Below are 19,097 nucleotides of genomic sequence, written 5' to 3'. Positions count from 1 at the left end.
AGCTGAGGCCAAACAAGACCTGCTAGGTGCTGTGTCTCAGCCACTTCTGCAAGAGAAGCCAGGCCCTCATTAGTTTCTGCAGGCATCTGAAGGGGTTGGCAGTAGGGCACATATGAGGTACTGTCCTGAGAGACCGTAGCCATTAGGGATTCCCTTGTATGTGTGCTATTTAGAGGAAGAAGAGAATGAATGAGTATGGAAAACATAGGGAAGCCAGGAGGCATTTGGCACCCATCCACACACATACCAGGTCATTAGTACTGGACCTTGGCTGTGGTTGGCCACTGAATAGCAAAACAGCTGCCCAAATTGTACCAATCAAATCACTGAAGTCCTGAGAGATACTTGTCTATATTCCAGCCACATTCTACTTAACGCCAGCAGAGACAGTCCTGTCCGCTCCTACCACCCAAGGCATCTATAGCAGTAGTCACAGTTTCCATGCCAGTAGGTATGACTGCCATTAGGTCCTCTGTTGGGGGATGGTGCAAGTTGGCTGTTCTGGAATTGTCATGTGCTGCAGGTTTGATTGAAGACCCCTTCAACTGAGTCACCATCTGCAGCACAGTCTAGGATACTGTCCCAAGTGCCTGTACATATTTTTAGTGCTTCACAGGCATCTTCCTTCTAAATGCCCTGTGATCTGGGCTCTGAGGTTCCTCAGCCGATGACAGACACCTGGCTCTCCTTCCAGTGGCTCTTCATCATCCATCCCCAACTGTTCCTGGCCACTCGTGCTTTGTAGGTTACTCTTGCACTCCTCTCATGCTCACTAATTAATCCCCCATGAGTGGTGCTTCTTAAGGAGAGAGTGAATGGAGGCGTGTGTGAACTCAATTCATTTGCATTTCCATAGTTGCCACACAAGTCTTTCCACATGTATCTTCCCCCTGCATTCCTCCCCTCACCATGCATGGTCCTCTGCCAGTGCTTCTCTAGAATAAGCCACTTGTAGAAACCCAAGGGTCACCTAGGTCATTCAGTTCTGATTTTCCCTTCATAATATGGAACTTTTATGAATGCAGCAAGCTGGAGATTGAGAACTTGCTACATTGGGAACACTGAGCATGGATCTTCTGTGCCCACAATGGAACCCAAGGCTGCTCGCTCAGTAAGCATGAGAACTGCTGGGTGGAAGAGAGATGCAACATCATTCCATGAGAGCAGCATAAAGGCATTCCCATTCCCTCCATTATACTTTGTAAATCCTTTAATTGAGACCTTGTTATTGAGAAATGTTTTGCTATATGTTCCAAATATCACCTCTTCTCAGATCACTTCAATTAGACTGCCTTAATCATCCAGGAAACAGAATCACACTGAATATCATATTACAAGTAATAAAGAAAATCAAGTTTATCTTATTGTGCTCCTGCCAAAACTGCACATCAGTGAGACAAGTGGATTACTGAGATTAAGATCAATGCAAATGACGTGAGAAAAAGGAATGCTTTGAACCTTATGGAAAAACTCTGAAAAACATAGCACCAATAAAGGGATTTAATCAAAGTACACAATTCATCGATGCACAAACACAATGAAATAATGTTCAACAGGCAAATAAATACTTCCATGTGTAACAAGTTGAAGCAGGCCCAGGACCCAGTGGTCCATTAGGCATGGAGACCAGAGTTTAATGATTAAAACAAGTCAGGTTTATTCAGCTGCGGCAGTTGTGTCTTTCAGTGTAGCGATGAACAAAGCACTAAGAGGGATTCCTTTCCAGCATACACCTTCTCATTCTCAATTACTTCCTCTCCAAATTCCTCTCTTCAACTGAACTCTTTCCCTACCCTTTATCTTTACAGGCTGGGAGTCATTCCTGATTAAAGGCAATTAAGGTCAATGATACCTTAAAGCTCTCCTGCCTTGCCTTTGTCATTGACATTTTATATAACTCCTTAAAGTTGTACCCCTATCACGGATACAGAGCTCTCAAAAGCCTATAGCTCACATATTGTTCCTCTCTCCCTCTGTTACACGATATGACCAGTCCATTAACACATGAAGTATTCAACAAAATTATCCTGCCGATGTCTACAATGTGGTTTTCAAGAAATAAGAAGCAGTGTATGACCTTATGCAGACTTTACCTTCTCGCCTTATTTCTCTATTACCAGTTCTCCAGAAACACACCCAATTGGCTCTTGAACCCTCTAACATTTTTTGCAATGGTTTTCCTTGGTCACATATCTCTTAGGTGTGATGAGATGGTTCTGCCTGAACCCGCCACTTCTAACTTTTATATTTATGACAAAAAATTGGTCTGTGGCTTTACCGCCACCTGGCTTTTAACTTTGGGGGCAGGAAGAGGACAGAAGAGAGAAAAGGAATGGTGACTATATAACATTGATTTTACAAATGATATAAGCATAAAAAGAATGCTTTCAACACCATGGAAAAATCTTTACTCCTTTAAGTAAAATGTAGTGAAGTGAAAGCTCAGCTAAGCAGGTTCTTGACAGACTAATAAACAAGCCTATTTTAACTGCATCAGATGGGTCTCAGGTACACTGATGAGAAAACACACTTAATGAAATCCAAGCCAAGAAATTCTGGCTCCTGGGGAGGTGGAATTCAGCAAAAGCTGTGATGGTGGTCAGAATTTAGGGTGGAACACGGACTTACTGGGTTTCCACCCCATTTAACATACCCTGAAAATACTGACTGGGGCAAGGGAGGCGGGGGGGGGGGTGGAGAGAGTGGTCTAGCATCTTCTACCCACCCCTCTTACTTCCCAACAGCATTTCAGGGGTGTATCTCGGTGGTATCCTGGACTTCATTGAGAATTCCGTTTGTTGCATCTCTCTTCCGCCCAGCAGTTCTCATGCCTACTGAGAGAGCAGCCTTGGGTTCCATTGGGGGCACAGAAGAAGCCCACAGGTGTGATTCAACAAAGGTAATGCTTCCCAAAGGGACTGATTATCTTTGACATGCTACCCTTGGACCCCTGTGGGACCTAAGTTAATTTTTTAACCTTTCCCCCGTAGCCTGTTAAGGGCTTACTGTGGGACAAATGCCTCCACAGCAGTGGGGTGTCCACCCAAATTATTCCAATAATCCTGTCCCCACAATTCCAGACAAAGCAAGTCCAAAACAGTGGACAAAACTGGCACCATGCCATTGATCTGCCACCCTGAACGGTTTGCAAAACTTCTGGGATCCAATGTACAAGTTGCACCTCTATGGAGGCTTCTGTTACCTACCGATTATGCATTAGTACAAACAATCTTTCGTTCCTCTAAAGCCTTGTTTATATACTTTGCGCATGTTTTGTTCAGTGTCCTTGATCCTATTAAAAGTATCAGTGGTATCATGGAACAGAAGTATCACTTGAAAGAGGGGACACTGCTTACAACTTAAGCCATACCCTCAAAGATCATTTCAAAAGTGTCATGTCTTCTTTAGAGAAATTTTCAGTTTTACTAGCTCAAAAGCAACTTCACAACGATCCAGTATGCTGAGATTTTCACCTCTTAACATATCCGTTAAGTACATCTCCAGCCTTTTTAGAAATATTGGGGGCTAAATTCGGTTGATTTGCGCTAACGGGGCGGAAATTAACTAGCGCCTGGGCGCGGTGCCACTAACGCCGCCCGCGAAATTCAGCAGGACGTTAGTGGCGGCGCTAACCGTTAGCGCCGCGCCGCCAGCCTTAACGTCACCGCTGTGCGCAGCACCCCACTCATGCCGCAGCTGTAACATTGGGTGGCGCCCCCCGACTTACCACCGGACCCTATGTCCGGCGGGGTCAGGGGGGCCTACCTGCGGCCGGGGCAGCGCTAGTTAAAGGGGATGTGGCGGGCAGCCATTTTTGTTACTGGCCACCTGCCAGCACCTGCCCCCGTTGCTGTCCCCGGCCCCCGTGAAGCCCCCCCGCGGGGTGCAGGCTGCTCTCCGTGAGCCCAGCACTCCTCGAGTGCCGGGCTCGTTTGCCGGCACTCCCGATCCCTGGCAGCCCAGCTGGGCGCCGGGATGTGCTGCGCCAGGCCCCTCCCCTTTAATAAGGGGAGGAAGGCCTGCAGTATCGCGGCACGACGTGCTTCCAGCAGCGCCCCTCCTCCCTCTCGGGATGCTACCTGGGAAAATCAGCCGAGGGGGCGCTAAATTTTTCAGGCCGGAAATTGAGTGGTAGCGTCCCAAGCAGGAGGCGGGGCGCTACTGGAAGCTCTCCCCTTCCTTCTTGGGGTGCTACCATTGAATATTGCAGCACTACATGCAACAGCGCCATGCGTGTTGGCACGTGGCGTCCCGGTACTACAGGTCTCCCTCCCCTGATTAAAGGGGAGAAGCCTAGCGCAGCGCGCACCAGGGTCCTGCTGGACCACCGCGATCAGTCAGCCCAGCACTCCTTTTGCTGGCACCCAGCATGAGCAGGCAAAAGGGGTCAGGTACTGACAGGCGGCCCCAAAAAATGGCCACCCGGCACCTGCCCTTTAATTTGTGCTGTCATGGCCGCAAACACGGCACCCTGAGCCTGTCAGACATAGCGTCCAGCGGTAGGTCTGGGGGCGCGAGCGGGGCACTGCGCACTGCGATGATGTCATCGCCGGAGGCACAGCGCCAGGAGTGCGCTACCGGCGACTGCCGCCACTAACCTCCCACTGAATTTCAGCGCAAAGCAACCCAATCTTTCACCCATAATGTTTTCATTACACTGAGATTAACAGCCAGCATGTCAAGGATGCCAAACTTCATTCACAATAATGGTAGCTACCGGGAGGCGTATCCATCAGATAGGTCAACCAAGCAGGGAATCGAGTATGGCAGATCTCCAAAAGACTGCTTTTGGATTCTCAGTCTGTAGATAGTTTCCAATTTTTTAAAAACCTTTAACAGTTTTAGGAATATTACTTTATATTTCTCTCTCCAGAGTAGCATTAGTCTTTAAAGTAAAAATGATAATCACACCTCAGCAGCCAGGTAATGGCCTGTAGCCAAGTGTTTGAACCTGTAGAGGCTGTTCCAATGGCCAGCACCTCCTCTGCAGGGGTCATGGTGGACAACCTATAAGAAAAGAGAGATAGGTCATTATTATAAACAATAGGAAGTTGGTGATTGTTACATAGATTGTACATAGTCTACAGTAGGAAGCAAGTCACAAGTTAATGTGCAACAGAAGTCCCCATATGTCTAAGGTTATCCTTGCTGCAATACATTTTGTTTGGTCTGCATGGTAAGAGCAGGGAATGGATAAGGAAATGACAGCCACTGTCCTCCCACCTGGCAGAAAAGATTGACCCTGACCCACGGGTAAACAGGGAAGTTTTCCAAGCTAGCAGGAGCACAGATCTCAAATTCACATGCGCTTGCTAAAGAATCTATTGTCTGTTGAATTACTGAATACGCACTCTCTTTTACCCCAATGAAAGCCAGCAGAATTTAGTTCTGCAACTGATAATTAGGCATCATAATAAGCACTTCATGTTTAAAAAAAAAAAAAAAAAAAAATTGCCCTTTTGTTTCTGTTTCTGATGGGTTATTTATCTCAAACACCCCTGCATTTCACCCCTATGGCCTGTATTATTACAAAATAGCACAGTTCGGTTGTTACAAGTGCAGAAGGAATTCCTTTGCCTTCAGTTGTTGTCAGTGCCCACAGAAACAGGTGTCACTCAAAAATGTCCCTCGAGGTAATAGTAGTCTGTCTGGAGTAAATCCCAGCAGCACATGAATTTCACTCATTCTGCACTGATATTTCATGTCATTGAAAGTGAATTGCAGCTAGTTAGGGCTGGTTCAGGGCAGAAAAGGTCCCAGGGCATTTGTTTTTCTAAGTGCGCCATTTGACCTTGATTCTAATTCCTTCCTGGCATGCTAGGCAGAGTCGAATCTAGGTGATTCTTTTTGTGGAAATTTATTTTTTAATTAATCCAAATGTGAGTGAAGACACACACACAGGCTTTCATCACAAACGATTATTGCAGATAAAATAATGGGTATAATTTTGTTTGTAGAATATATGTAACACACAGAGGTACATTTCCCCCACATTCAAAATTACCTCAACCTCCCAGAGTGCGTTTGAACTCGTTGCCGAGGTGGCAGATTGACGCAGTGTTGTACGCAGAAATACATGCAGCTTTGATTTGTATTCATCGCACGTGAGAAACTTCTCTTGCTCTGCATGGAACAGTCGTACCACATCACCCTGCAAGGGAGATTAAAATATTCACATCCAAGAAAAGAAAGCTCCAGATTCGTTTGAGTAGGACAGTGATTCTCTCCTGTCAACACGGTCTTTTATCAAGAAATAAAAAAAAGACGTAGAACATTTTGCTGAAAAAATAACGGTGCCCGAACGATGCACATCATCATTAATGCACAAATCGGCCAGCAACTTGTGGCGAGGAAGAGCTACCCCTATGAATTGCGAATCGCCACGAGTTGCTGACTGATTTACGCCGCTCCACCATTAGCTTAGCTAAAATGGCACCTGCGCTTATTTTCATGAAGCTCCATTTACATATTAATTGCTCATTAAACTCAGCACAGAAAGTTAAGTCCAGTAATATCAGAGTAAGTACCCTTTTAACGATGTGATAATTGTGAATGACTTCCGATCAACCTCGCTGGCACAGAAAGTAAATAATTATAAGGGTGGAGTCTCATTCCTTCAGATTGTGATTTGCTTTCGGAGATTTTTTAAATGTCAAATTTTAAATTTTTACATTTTTTTCTTACTTTTCCTTTCTCTCTCTAAATCATTCTTTCCCTCTCTTTCTGTACCTGATTAGACAGCGAATTCACCCACTCTAATTCAACCTCCTTCTCGGTCCTTCCACTGTTTATTTCTCCATCCTTTAATCTCACTGGTTAAGGCGATAGACTGTTTGTCACATTGTTCACCAAGATCCCAGATGCCCTGTTGCCCTCGCTGTGCCATTATCAGCTCGCACTTCCAGCAACTTATGGGCAAACACATTTAAAACCTAACCGTGCAATTGTAAGTCTAACTAAGGGGCACGCCGCGAGATGACTCGCTCTGGCAAAATCTGGCCCATTGTGATTGGGCTACATATTTTTCTTTAAACTGAGAAACCAAGGAGATGGGCCAATCAATGGCCATTGTACAAGATGCCACTAACGTTTAAAAGAGTAAAGAATAAGGGAGTAGTGACATCAAGTTTAAGTTGTTAAAACCTGAAATTTGTAGAAGGAGGACGAGGCTAAGAGGTTCCATGCTTTTGAGCATCTGGGAAAGAATGAGATAATTAGAGCTATGAGTCTTGGTTTCATCACAGTGGGGGTGTAGGAAGTGGAAACAGCATGTAGGATGGCAGTGTTGCAGCGTAGAGGGAACAAGAGAGGAAAGTTCAGAAGGGAACTGACCATACTGCTATCAACAAATCAGATAAAGACAGACGTTTGCAACAGAAAGAGGTTGAATGCTAGAGGCGAGAGATTATTTGTCAGGAACTTTATCTTAATGAAAATAACAGCAACTCATATGGCCAAGGGCATTATCAATGATGCTGAATTACTGTTCCATTTATTTATATATACATGTATTATAGAATACTATATAGAAATTCTGGACAATAATACCGTTCTAGCAGGGCTGTGCACTCTGGAGTAGCGTTGTCTACATAGTACTTACCAATGTCACAGGTTATCTTTCCCTCCTGACCACCTGGCTTATTCTAATAAATTTTATTTGATTTCTGTTTAGCTGCCAGCATTGTTGTAAATAACACTTGAGACAGAGACATAAAACGGGTGCAACAATGACGAATTTATCAGAGCCACGTCCTGTGCCCAATTTATTTGTGCGTTCAGGCGATTACTTAATTTTTTTTTTTAAGGCGAGTGCCGCAGACCTCACTTCAATACTAAAAAGGAGAACCTGTTTGCTAAATTTGTTTAAATGAGTCGAAGCACGCAAGCTCTAACTGGTTTTTCAGGCTCTACAGTGGCCTAACCAGCAGCTCTTAAAGGGAATGCTGGAGGCCTCCAGAGAAACTGGCGTACAAGTTTTTCTTCAAGGCACCTTAATGAGGAGCTAGGAGGAGCAGGAGTGCTTCCAGTGATTGTTAGAGTTCATGGCCCCGATTTTCGGCTTGTGTGGGAAATGGTCGGGTTTCCCTGAATGTGGGGTTTCTGACACACATAAAAAAGTGTCAGCCAGCTCCACGCAATTTTCCTTCAAGTGGCCAATTAATTCCCAGCATGTGGGAAGCTTTGCTAATTGTCCAATTCGAGTCAGAAATCCCCACAGTATGATGTCATCATTCATGGTGCTTTCAAGGTCCATAGCAAGCACTGCATCCTCTGAAGGCTTCCAAACGAACCATACAGGATGGCAGTGGAGCCTGCAGCAGCTGTGGCCAGTGCCAGACCCCAAGCTGCCTCCAAATTCGACGAGGCTTCACTGCAGGCATTATTGGATGGGGTTAGGGCCCACAGGGAGGTCCTCTTCCCTAGGTCAGGGAGGAAGAGGCCTCCCACTGAGACCAATGCTGCATGGATGCAGGTGTCAGCAGATGCCAACTCACAACGAGTCACCAGAAGAACCTTGGCAATTCATCTCTAACTCCTTACTTTACTCCCCCACAGTACCATCCAGAGCCCCCGTCCTCACTGTGGAGGAGGAAGAGGCTGTGCAGCCAGACTCCTCAGAGGAAGCTCCAACCTCTGAGGGCGCAGCGTCAGCAGAAGTAAGCGCACCCAGCACCAGCGCAGACACACACACCTCGGGGGGACCTTCGGGACATACAGTAGTGTTGTCACCTGGTGTTTCACAGCTCACAAGTGAGCCTCAGCAGATTCTGGAGACAGGGACAGCAGTGGAGAGTCCTCGTCGGAGGGCGCAGGACTCTGCCAGCTCAGCTGCGCTGCATGTCGACCCTCTGCCTCTGGGTCCATCCGCAAGAGAAGAGGTGCTGGATCTCCATGCACAGATGCAGGAGTCTCTGGCAGGTTTTGTCTCCGGGGTCGCTGCGAGTGTGGAGCAAATGGAGGAGTCCATAGCGACCATGAGCAGAGCCTTTGTGGAGTCATTGGCGCATGAACGCATCACCATGGAAAGGTTGGCAACCTCCATGGAGGAGATAACTCGCCAGGGTACAGAAAACATGGTGAGTGTTCATAAGAGAATGACATCTCTTGAGGAGCGTTGGCCATCTGTTGAACAGAGAAACCAGATCTTCATGGAAGTCCTTCTGAGTAGGACTGCCAGTGCAGAAACGGGTCCCCATGGCCCCCTAAAGCGCAGCAAGGTGCTCTCAAGCCACTTCCAAGCGCTGGCCCCTTCTGGCCTGTGCAGCTTCAGGTGAGTGAGCAGCAGCCTGGTGCTCCTGTTGCTGATCCTGCTGTTCCTGGTTCTGCAGCTGCCGCCTCTGCTGCTGGAGATCCTCTAATGGCAAGAAGGGAAGGAAAAAAAGGCGTCCTATGCTTCTCGTAGATGCCTCCGCTGAAGAAGCGCTGAGTGAGGGTGGCGAGAGGGGCTTCCCAGGAGATCGCATTGGAGAAGTGTGTGAGGCTCCAACCTTCCACAGCTGTGCCTAAGCCTTGAAGAAGTAGCCCCAAACCTGCAACAACAAGGTCCTTCAACATACAAGTGCTGTCCCTTTAAATCGCAGCTTCTCCGATTGACCTGCAGCTGCAAGCAAGCAAGCCGGCCAGCTTCACGCCAGGTTTCATCAGCGGGTTTCCCCGCAGGCGTGTTTCAGGTGGGGAAAGCCCAAAATTCGCAACGGCCCCGGAAAATCTACTTCAACAAGGCAATAATTGGTCATTAGTGTTCCAACGACCAGTCCTGCCAGCGGCGGCCGGGACTGAAGCGGGTCGCAGAGAAACAGTGGTCCGAAAATTGGACGGGGCGGGGAATCAGGCGGGGGGGGTCGCGACCCACTTTTTCGGCGATTTTCTGCCCCCGGCCGCCTGGAAAGCCGCCCGACGGCTGGCAGAAAATTGACCCCCATGTGTTTCCAGTTTAATCAGAAGCGGGTTGGGGGCAGGTGACTAACCTGCTCTCCGGAGGTGGGTCACAAATTTAAATATTGTAACGAGGCTGCATGCCTGAGGTTTTCCCTCCATTTTAAATATTACGCTGGCCGGCTGGTTTCCCGTGCCTCGGGAAACCCAGCAGTTGAAGGGAGGTGAGAATGGATGGATGGAACAGGTAAGTGCCTTTCCAGCATGGTTTGTGGGCCAGGAGGAGCAGGAATGCTTCCCCTCCAATCCCTGAAGCAAACCTGTAAACCACCCCCCTTCCCAATCGGACCCCTGTAATCGGCCGAAAACCCTCCCTCAACCGGAACCCCACGATCAGATCCCCCCGCCCCCACCCATGTCCGCTCCCCTCCAGGTGTCCGACCCTCTCCCGATGTCCACTCACCTCCCAGTGGCAGCTCCCCTCCCGCTGTCCTGCCCTCTGACGCTGTCCGACCCTGCGGCCTGGAGCTGCAGGCCTACCCACCCAACAGCCACCCAGCTTCTAATCTGTCTGGCTGTGGCCACGAAACAGACAAAAAAAATTAAATCGTGTCCGGACGTTAAATTCGGCAGGACCTATTGGAAACCCCTCCATCCAGTTTCCCGGCCGCTAAATCTTCCCCCCGCAGTTATGATTGGGACCATTATTACAAGTTATTCTAAAACCCAAAGGTTCTTGTCATAAATTCTCTGTGCACAAAAAAGACTTTCACACATGAACTCTAAAAAATCACTCACAAACAAGCACATCTCTAAATTATACTACTGTGGTACAGTTGGCTCTTGCTGAGCGGGTCTTGAGCAGTTGACAGTGCTCCCCAATGTAAATCACATGCCCTACCCTGTTTCAGTGGCAACTGGGACCCATTTCTCATGGCTCACCATGTTAACAGTCATAACTACCTCCTTCCTGGACCCAAATGGCCCTGAAGAGGTTGGTGGCGGACTTCAAATGTAAAAATAGGAGAGTGATGCAGGGAGATGGTTTGCTCTCATGTTCCCAGCACCCTAATTGTACCAAGCTACGGTGTATAAATGTGTTTATCTATGCCATTTAGTGCCAAAAAAAGTCAAGTGAACAAGAAGTAGTACTCATATCAAAGGTGCACCAAGTAAACAAGTTAGATGTAAGTCCAAATTATTATCAATTAAGTAAATTGCTAAGTTAATGGGAAAACCAGCCCAACAAAGATTATATTACAATCTGTCCTCCTCAAAAGTGAATAGAGGAGTGATATAATTGTTTTAAGCCTTTGATGATATCAACATACACTAAGTTAAGAACAGGAACTGAATGAATTAAAAACCAGGACGGTTCAAATTCCATTGAAAACTATTTTTAGTGCCCCAGTTACTGTGTTCGTATAAAATTCCTGGCTTGCTATTTTAATTAAATCTTTAATCCTTTTCAGTTAGACAGGTTAATCAATAAAGAATTCACCAGAATTCCAACCCAAAAATAGATACATTGGACCATTTAGGATTTATTTGAAAATGCCCCAAAAATCCCACACAGAAGCAATGGGAGTACACTAGGTATTTTCTACATGCACAATTATATTGTTCATGCTCTGTCATTATTGTGACTGGAATCATAGGGGGGAATTTTCCCAGCCCTGGGGAGGTGGGTATGGAGGCGGGACTGCCAGGAAAATGGCAGAAACTGGGAGCGGGTACCGAACCCGCTCCCAACCTGCCTCCGTGCCATCTTCCCGGGAGGCGGGTCCCCGACTCGCACAGGGACCCGTCTTCTCGAGGCAGGAAGGGGATTACAGCCAATTAACTGCCTGTTAACAGGTAGTTAACAGGCAGTTTTGAGGCTCATCCCCATTTTACCCCTGCAAGTGCGGGCTTCCCGACGGTTGCGAACCTCGCCAGGGTCAGTGAGACGAGCAGTGGGTCTGCGGGGGTGAGAGGGGTGGAAAAGTCCAATGTGGAGGTGAGTGATGGGTGCAAGTGTGGAGAGGTAAGTATGAGAGGTGAGTGTCAAGTGTTAGAAAAAGTTTACTTACCTTTGCTTCTTCCTGCAGGCTTCAACCCTTGGGGATCTGGAGGTGCCTCATCTCAACAGCAGAGATGACAGAATGGCTGCTGCATTCTCAGATGCAGCAGCCATCTGATTTCTGCTGAGGAAAGATTTGACAGATGAAACGTCATACGCTGACATCCTCTGTCACCGGCTTTCCCTTTATTGGCCAGCTAAGCCCGCAGGGCAGGCTTAACAAGGTCAATCAAGGGAAAATAGCATGGGTTGGCCAGACATCATTGGGGGCGGGACTGAAACCCGACAACCAGCAGTCCCGCCCCCAATGCGCCATTGACAAAATCCAACCCATAGCTCCAAAGGTAATTTCTTTATTAAAATCTATTTTTCGGATATTGGTTTTCATGTTGGTGATTTACAGGGTTGAGTGAGGAAACGTGTTCACAGTTGCTGACTATCTAATGAGACTATTGCAGCTGACTCTGGCTATCTTAGGGTAGAAATGGATGTAACGAGAAAGGATTAATTAGCAATCTTGTTGTACGAGGCCCCTTGGGTCGGAGCGATCATAATATGATCGAATTCTTCATTAAGATGGAGAATGAAGTAGTTGACTCAGAAACTAGGGTCCTCAATTTAAATAAAGGAAACTACAATGGTCTGAGGAGCGAGTTGGGTAGGATTGATTGGGGAATGGCACTCAAAGGGTTGACGGTGGATAGGCAATGGCAAACATTCAAAGACCGAATGGATGAACTACAGAAGTTGTTCATCCCAGTTTGGCATAAAAATAAAACAAAAAAGGTGACTCAACCGTGGCTAACAAGGGAAATTAGGGATAGCATAAGATCCAAGGAGAGCACATACAAATTGGCCAGAAAAAGCAATAATCCTGAGGATTGGGAGCAGTTTAGGATTCAACAAAGGAGGACAAAGAGATTAATTAAGAAAGGGAAAATAGAATATGAGAGTAAGCCTGCAGGGAACATAAAAACTGACTGTAAAAGCTTTTATAGATATGTAAAGAGAAAAAGATTGGTGAAGTCAAGTGTAGGTCCCTTGCAGTCAGAATCGGGGGAATTTATAATGGGGAACAAAGACATGGCAGACGAACTAAATACATATTTTGGTTCTGTCTTCACAAAGGAGGACACAAATAACCTCCCAGAAATACCGCGGAACATAGGGTCTGATGAAAGGGTGGAACTGAAAGAAATCAGTATTTGTAGGGAAATGGTGTTAGGAAAATTGATGGGACTGAAGGCCGATAAATCCCCAGGGCCTGATAATCTACATCCCAGGGTACTTAAGGAAGTGGCCCTGGAAATAGTAGATGCATTGCTGGTCATCTTCCAGAACTCGATAGACTCTGGAACAGTACCCATGGATTGGAGGGTAGCTAATGTTACCCCACTATTCAAAAAAGGTGGCAGAGAAAAAGCGGGGAATTATAAACCGGTAAGCCTGACATCGGTAGTGGGGAAAATGCTAGAGTCCATTATAAAAGATGTAATAGCAGAGCACTTGGAAAGCAGTGACAGGATCGGACAAAGTCAACATGGATTTACAAAAGGTAAATCGTGCTTGACTAATCTACTGGAATTTTTTGAGGATGTAACTGGTAAAATAGATAAGGGAGAACCAGTGGATGTGGTGTATTTGGACTTTCAGAAGGCTTTCGATAAGGTCCCGCATAAGAGGTTAGCGTGCAAAATTAAGGCACATGGGATTGGGGGCAAGGTATTGACTTGGATAGAGAACTGGTTGGCGGACAGAAAGCAAAGAGTTGGAATAAACGGGTCGTTTTCTGAGTGGCAGGCAGTGACTAGTGGGGTACCGCAAGGATCGGTCCTAGGACCCCAGCTGTTCACAATATATATTAATGATCTGGACGAGGGAATTGGATGTAATATCTCCAAATTTGCAGATGACACAAAGCTGGGTGGGAGGGTATGCTGTGAGGAGGATGTCATGAAACTCCAGTATGATTTGGACAGGTTGGGTGATTGGGCAGAAACATGGCAAATGCACTATAATGTGGATAAATGTGAGGTTATCCACTTTGGTGGCAAAAACAGGAAGGCAGATTATTATTTGAATGGCAATAGATTGGGAGAAGGGGAAGTGCAAAGAGACCTGGGTGTTCTTGTGCACCGGTCGCTGAAGGTAAGCATGCAGGTGCAGCAGGCGGTTAAGAAGGCAAATGGTATGTTGGCCTTCGTAGCAAGAGGGTTCGAGTACAAGAACAAGGATGTCTTGCTGCAGTTGTACAGGGCCTTGGTGAGACCGCACCTTGAGTATTGTGTGCAGTTTTGGTCACCTTACCTGAGGAAGGACGTTCTTGCCATGGAGGGAGTGCAGCAAAGATTCACCAGGCTGATACCTGGGATGGCAGGAATGACGTACGAGGAGAGGTTGTGTCAATTGGGCTTATACTCACTGGAGTTTAGAAGATTGAGAGGGGATCTCATCGAAACCTATAAAATTCTGTCAGGTCTGGACAGACTAGATGCAGAAAGGATGTTTCTGATGGCCGGGGAGTCCAGAACCAGGGATCATAGTCTCAGGATAAGGGGTAAGCCATTTAGGACTGAAATGAGGAGGAATTTCTTCACCCAGAGAGTGGTGAACCTGTGGAATTCTCTGCCACAGAGGGCGGTGGAGGCCAGTTCATTAAATATATTCAAGAGTTGGATATATTTCTTGAGGCTAAAGGGATCAAGGGATATGGGGAGAAGGCAGGGACAGGGTACTGAATTTGGATGATCAGCCATGATCTTATTGAATGGCGGAGCAGGCTCGAAGGGCCGAATGGCCTACTCCTGCTCCTATCTTCTATGTTTCTATGATCCATATTCCATGATAGTCCAAAGAATGAGGTGCATCCATTTTCTCTGGCAGTCGATTGGGCTCCAAATGTCCCTGCCAGTCAGGTGATGCATGGGTTAATCAGATAATTTTCTTGTATTGAGAAACCCAGATGGAAGCTCTCCGCCCACAGTGTGGGGCACCACCAGGGTTGAGATAAATCAGGAAATAGTGGCGTAAAGCTTGGGTTTGGAAAGCCTGTGGATTATAGGAAAAGTGGCCGGGGGGAAATCAGGAGTTTTACAGTTTGAGATCCTGAGAAAAATGAGTTAATGGAGAGAGGTTGGCAGCCAAAGCCACAGCTTTTTGTTATCAAATTTTTTGCTCCAGCAACAGAAATCAAAGTTGAAGAGGAAAATTGGCTGACTGTTCATCTCAGGCAATATCGACAATGTGTCCATTTTATCTCCCGCAAATTCAAGATTCCAAATGGTCAAGGCGTGTACTGACGGTGTCCATCAGAACAGGAACATTTATTAGTTTTCGGTTCTCAAGTGTGAGAAAAGTATAATGCCACCAGTACACAAATTACACTGTCAAAATATTTGATAAATGGCTCCTAGGAACCAATCAAATTCCTAAAACTGAAAGGGTAGACGTTCCAACAGGTGAAGTTCAGGGATACCATAGAACCATAGGAGCCTAACAAGCACAGAAGGAGGCCATTCGCCCCATTGTGCCTCTGCTGGCTCTTTCCTAGACCAACCCAAAACTAATGCCACAAGCATTATCTTCTGCTTCAAATAAAGTTTAAAATAAATGGGTTAATGTCCATGTGAAAATAATGCATGAAGAATTGTAGGTCGAGCGCATTGTGCTCCCACCTGAACTTCAGTGCTCAGAATTTCTACCCTAATGAGCTGTGCATTATCAACATTATTCTTCAGCAATATGTTCTTCCAACAACTTTACAATAAATCGTACCCCTTTCAAAACATCTTCCATATAGTCACTGTACTTCATGAAGAGATTTATCTTCCAGCTTGTGTTGCAGTTCACAGAGTTTACCTGTAGTTGAAAATTTAAAAATAAATACAACAGTATTGAAGAGAAAACAATTACCTTCTTACTGTGGACAACCTATCAACTTCCTAGCACTACAAATGATTTTTCATTATTTCTAAAATTATTGGCGTCAGACTCTTGCACGCAGCTTAATCGCGCGTCAACAGAAGGGGAATTCAATTTACCCCTACTCCCAAATACAGGAAACTTTCTGATATCCGGCACTGACGGGACCGAGCTGGTGCCGTAACATCAAAAGTGCCGGACATACCAGAGTTAATGTTTAAACATACGGACTGAGAAGCTCCGTGTGAATCAACAAACCCTGTTCAAAACAGTCGGCTGCAGCTGCAAGCGTCTGTAGCTGAAGCTGTTGCTATAGCTACAGACCTTGCAGTGCTTGACTGGGAAAAAAAAATCAACGAGAACTAAAAAAACATATAGAAAACGGCTCCTGATTTTTGCCGTTAGAGCAAGTATTCTGGACATACAACCTCCGGATAAACCAAAGTTTCCTGTACATTTCATATTTGTACAGAAGTACTTCCTATTATCACTTCCTGTGATGGTTAGGACCTTCTACCACATTGGTTTCTTCTATGTGTTTTCTTTTTTGTAATAACACTTTAATTTATGAGAATCTTACATGAACCTGACAAAATAGGAAGAGTTGCAACTACAGGATGCTACTTCTGCATAGGCTGGTAGCGCTCTCTCTCTCTCTAGTTGGATATTCATTTCTATTTCTCTTGATCCTCTCTGCCTTTTAATTTTCTTTCCTTAAATCCCTCTTAGATCCGCTTTCTCTCTTTCATTTCTCTCCATCACTTTCTTTTCTCTTCGCTCACATCTTCTGACATTCCCTTCCTCTGTTGAGTTCTTACCTCCTGACAGCCTGCATTGTCAAACAGCTCGTAATTGCTTGCATGCAACGGCTGTCCAGCGTTGACTGGATTCAACACTACTTTGTCTCCAACCACCACCTGAAACATATATAGTACATATATTGGTACAAGTACAATAAAATTATCACTTTAAGATTAAAAGAAAAATGGAACAGTGCAACCTTTTAACTTTGAAAATTTGTTTGCAATCCCAAAATTTGAAATTTCATGATATTGTGATCTGATGACGGAACATCATTGATAAAACACAGAAAGCAATAAGCTCAATTTTAGATATGCAAAACAGATTTTGAAATCATTGCATCCTTGACATAAACTTGATGGCCCAGAAATTCGGGTCGGGGGCTTCCCGCGGGTGTAAGCCCCCGACCTGCACTTACCTTGCGCGCCAGCAGTTGAGCTGTAAGGCCGCATGGAATTCCGCTCCGGGGCCTGGCCCAGCTGCCGCCGCGCTGTGCTTGCGTGTCCCAGGGGCGTAGTTAGTGCGATGCGTCCCCTGGGATCATGTGAGCCATGGGCAGCCAATAGGAGGAGGGAAAAGCCCATTCATAAGATTGACAGGAAGACCTGTGAAAACTTATGAATATACGGGCCCCAAAATAGCAGTAAATCTCCAAATAATTTTTTTTTTTTTTTTAAATCACACTTTTTAAATAAACTATAAATTACATTAAATAACTATTTTAAACAATAATTTAAATTTTTGAAAAAAATAATTTTATAAAAAATCGGGGCTAAAAATAAACTTACCTTGCTTTAAAGTATTTAAAAATAATAAACCTGTGGAAAAAATGTTTTAATTTTAATTAATTGACCACTTACCTTGTAAAAAGCAGGCCTTACGCCTGCTTTTTAAATGTGTAAATCCTGCAGGCTTAACCTCGCGTGAAAACCTGTAAAAAAAAACTAAGTTCAAAGCGCACGCGCAGCCTCCACTGCGCGCGCGTTCGACCTCTGAACCTCTTCGTTCAGAGGATCGGAAGTGCCGGTTTCCCGCGCATGCGCAGTGCATGCAGGAAACCGGCATTTCCATTCGGCCTACGGGTGAGTACCCCGTGCGTACTCACCCGTGGAGAGCCGAATTTCTGGGCCATTAATCTATTCAAAGATGCTGTACTCCAAAGAAAGCACAGCATTGTTTGCTTCTACTGATTGTGAGCCTGGCCTGAAATGGACTCATATTTTGCACTCCGACGTGAAGCTGACAAAACACATGCTGCTCCTGCTGCAGAGGCCAGTAGCTCTCTCTTTCTCTCTCTCTCCCTCTCTCGCTCTTGTTGGATAGAATCATAGAATGGCTATAGCACAGAAAAAGGCCATTTGGCCCGTCGAGCCCGTGCCAGCTCTCTACAAGAGCGCTTCAGCTAGTCCCACTCCCCCGCCCTTTCCCCGTAGCCCTGCAAATCTTTTTCCTTTAGGTACTTATCCAATTCCCTTTTGAAAACCACAACTGAATCTGCCTCCACCACCCTTTCAGGCAGTGCATTCCAGATCCTAACCATGCGATATTCATGTTTATTTCTCTTGATCCTCTCTTCTTTTCAATTTTCTACCTTGAATTCCCTTTTAGATCCTCTTGGATCCAGTCGTGTCAGCTGTGGCTCAGTTTTAGCACACTCGCCTCTGAGTCAGATGGTTGTGGGTTCAAGGCCCACTCCAGGGTCTTGAGCTCAAAGCTAGGCTGACACTCCAGTGCAGTGCTGAAACATAGAAGATAGGAGCAGGAGTAGGCCATTCGGCCCCTCGAGCCTGCTCCGCCATTCAATGCGATCATGGCTGATCATCCAAATTCAGTACATGGTCCCTGCTTTCTCCCCATACCCCTTGATCCCTTTAGCCTTAAGAAATATATCCAACTCCTTCTTGAATATATTTAATGAATTGGCCTCCACTGCCTTCTGTGGTAGAGAATTCCACAGGTTCACCACTCTCTGGGTGAAGAAATTCCTCCTCATTTCTGTCCTAAATGGCTTACCCCTTATCCTTAGACTGTGACCCCTGGTTCAGTGCTGCACTGTCGGAGGTGCCGCCTTTCAGGTGAGACGTTAAACCGAGGCCCTGTCTGCTTTCAGATGGACGTTAAAGATCTCATGGCACTATTTCTAAGAAAAGTAGGGGAGTTATCCCCGGTGTCCTGGCCAATATTTCTCCCTCAACCAACATAACAAAAACAGATTATTTGGTCATTATCACATTGCTGTTTGTGGGAGCTTGCTGTGCACAAATTGGCTGCCGTGTTTCCCACATTATAAGTGACTACACTTCAAAAGTACTTCATTGACTGTAAAGCGTTTTGAGACATCCGGTGGTCGTGAAAGGCACTATATAAATGCAAGTCTTTCTTGCTCTATCAATCTCCCTGAACCTTTTGAGTTCTCTCACATTATATTCTCCCCCTC

The 19,097-nt window shown here is 45.8% G+C and overlaps 1 protein-coding gene across 2 annotated transcripts in view; it reads right to left on the bottom strand.

Annotated features, from left to right (window-relative positions):
• Positions 1–19,097, bottom strand: part of itpr3 (inositol 1,4,5-trisphosphate receptor, type 3) — a 324,911-nt gene that overhangs the window by 154,085 nt on the left and 151,729 nt on the right. For both annotated transcript variants that reach the window (XM_086011397.1, XM_086011396.1), the window contains exons 6-9: positions 16,678–16,776; positions 15,713–15,796; positions 6,005–6,151; positions 4,912–5,007 (exon numbers count right to left, since the gene is read on the bottom strand). In XM_086011397.1, the coding sequence (XP_085867523.1) occupies positions 4,912–5,007; positions 6,005–6,151; positions 15,713–15,796; positions 16,678–16,776 (426 nt within the window). The remainder of the gene's footprint in view (positions 1–4,911; positions 5,008–6,004; positions 6,152–15,712; positions 15,797–16,677; positions 16,777–19,097) is intronic.

This window comes from Somniosus microcephalus, chromosome 18 (genome assembly GCF_052327205.1).
Source record: "Somniosus microcephalus isolate GS21.2 chromosome 18, FLI_Smic_1.0, whole genome shotgun sequence".
NCBI lineage: Eukaryota > Metazoa > Chordata > Chondrichthyes > Squaliformes > Somniosidae > Somniosus > Somniosus microcephalus.
This window is presented reverse-complemented; position numbering and strand designations above follow the sequence as displayed.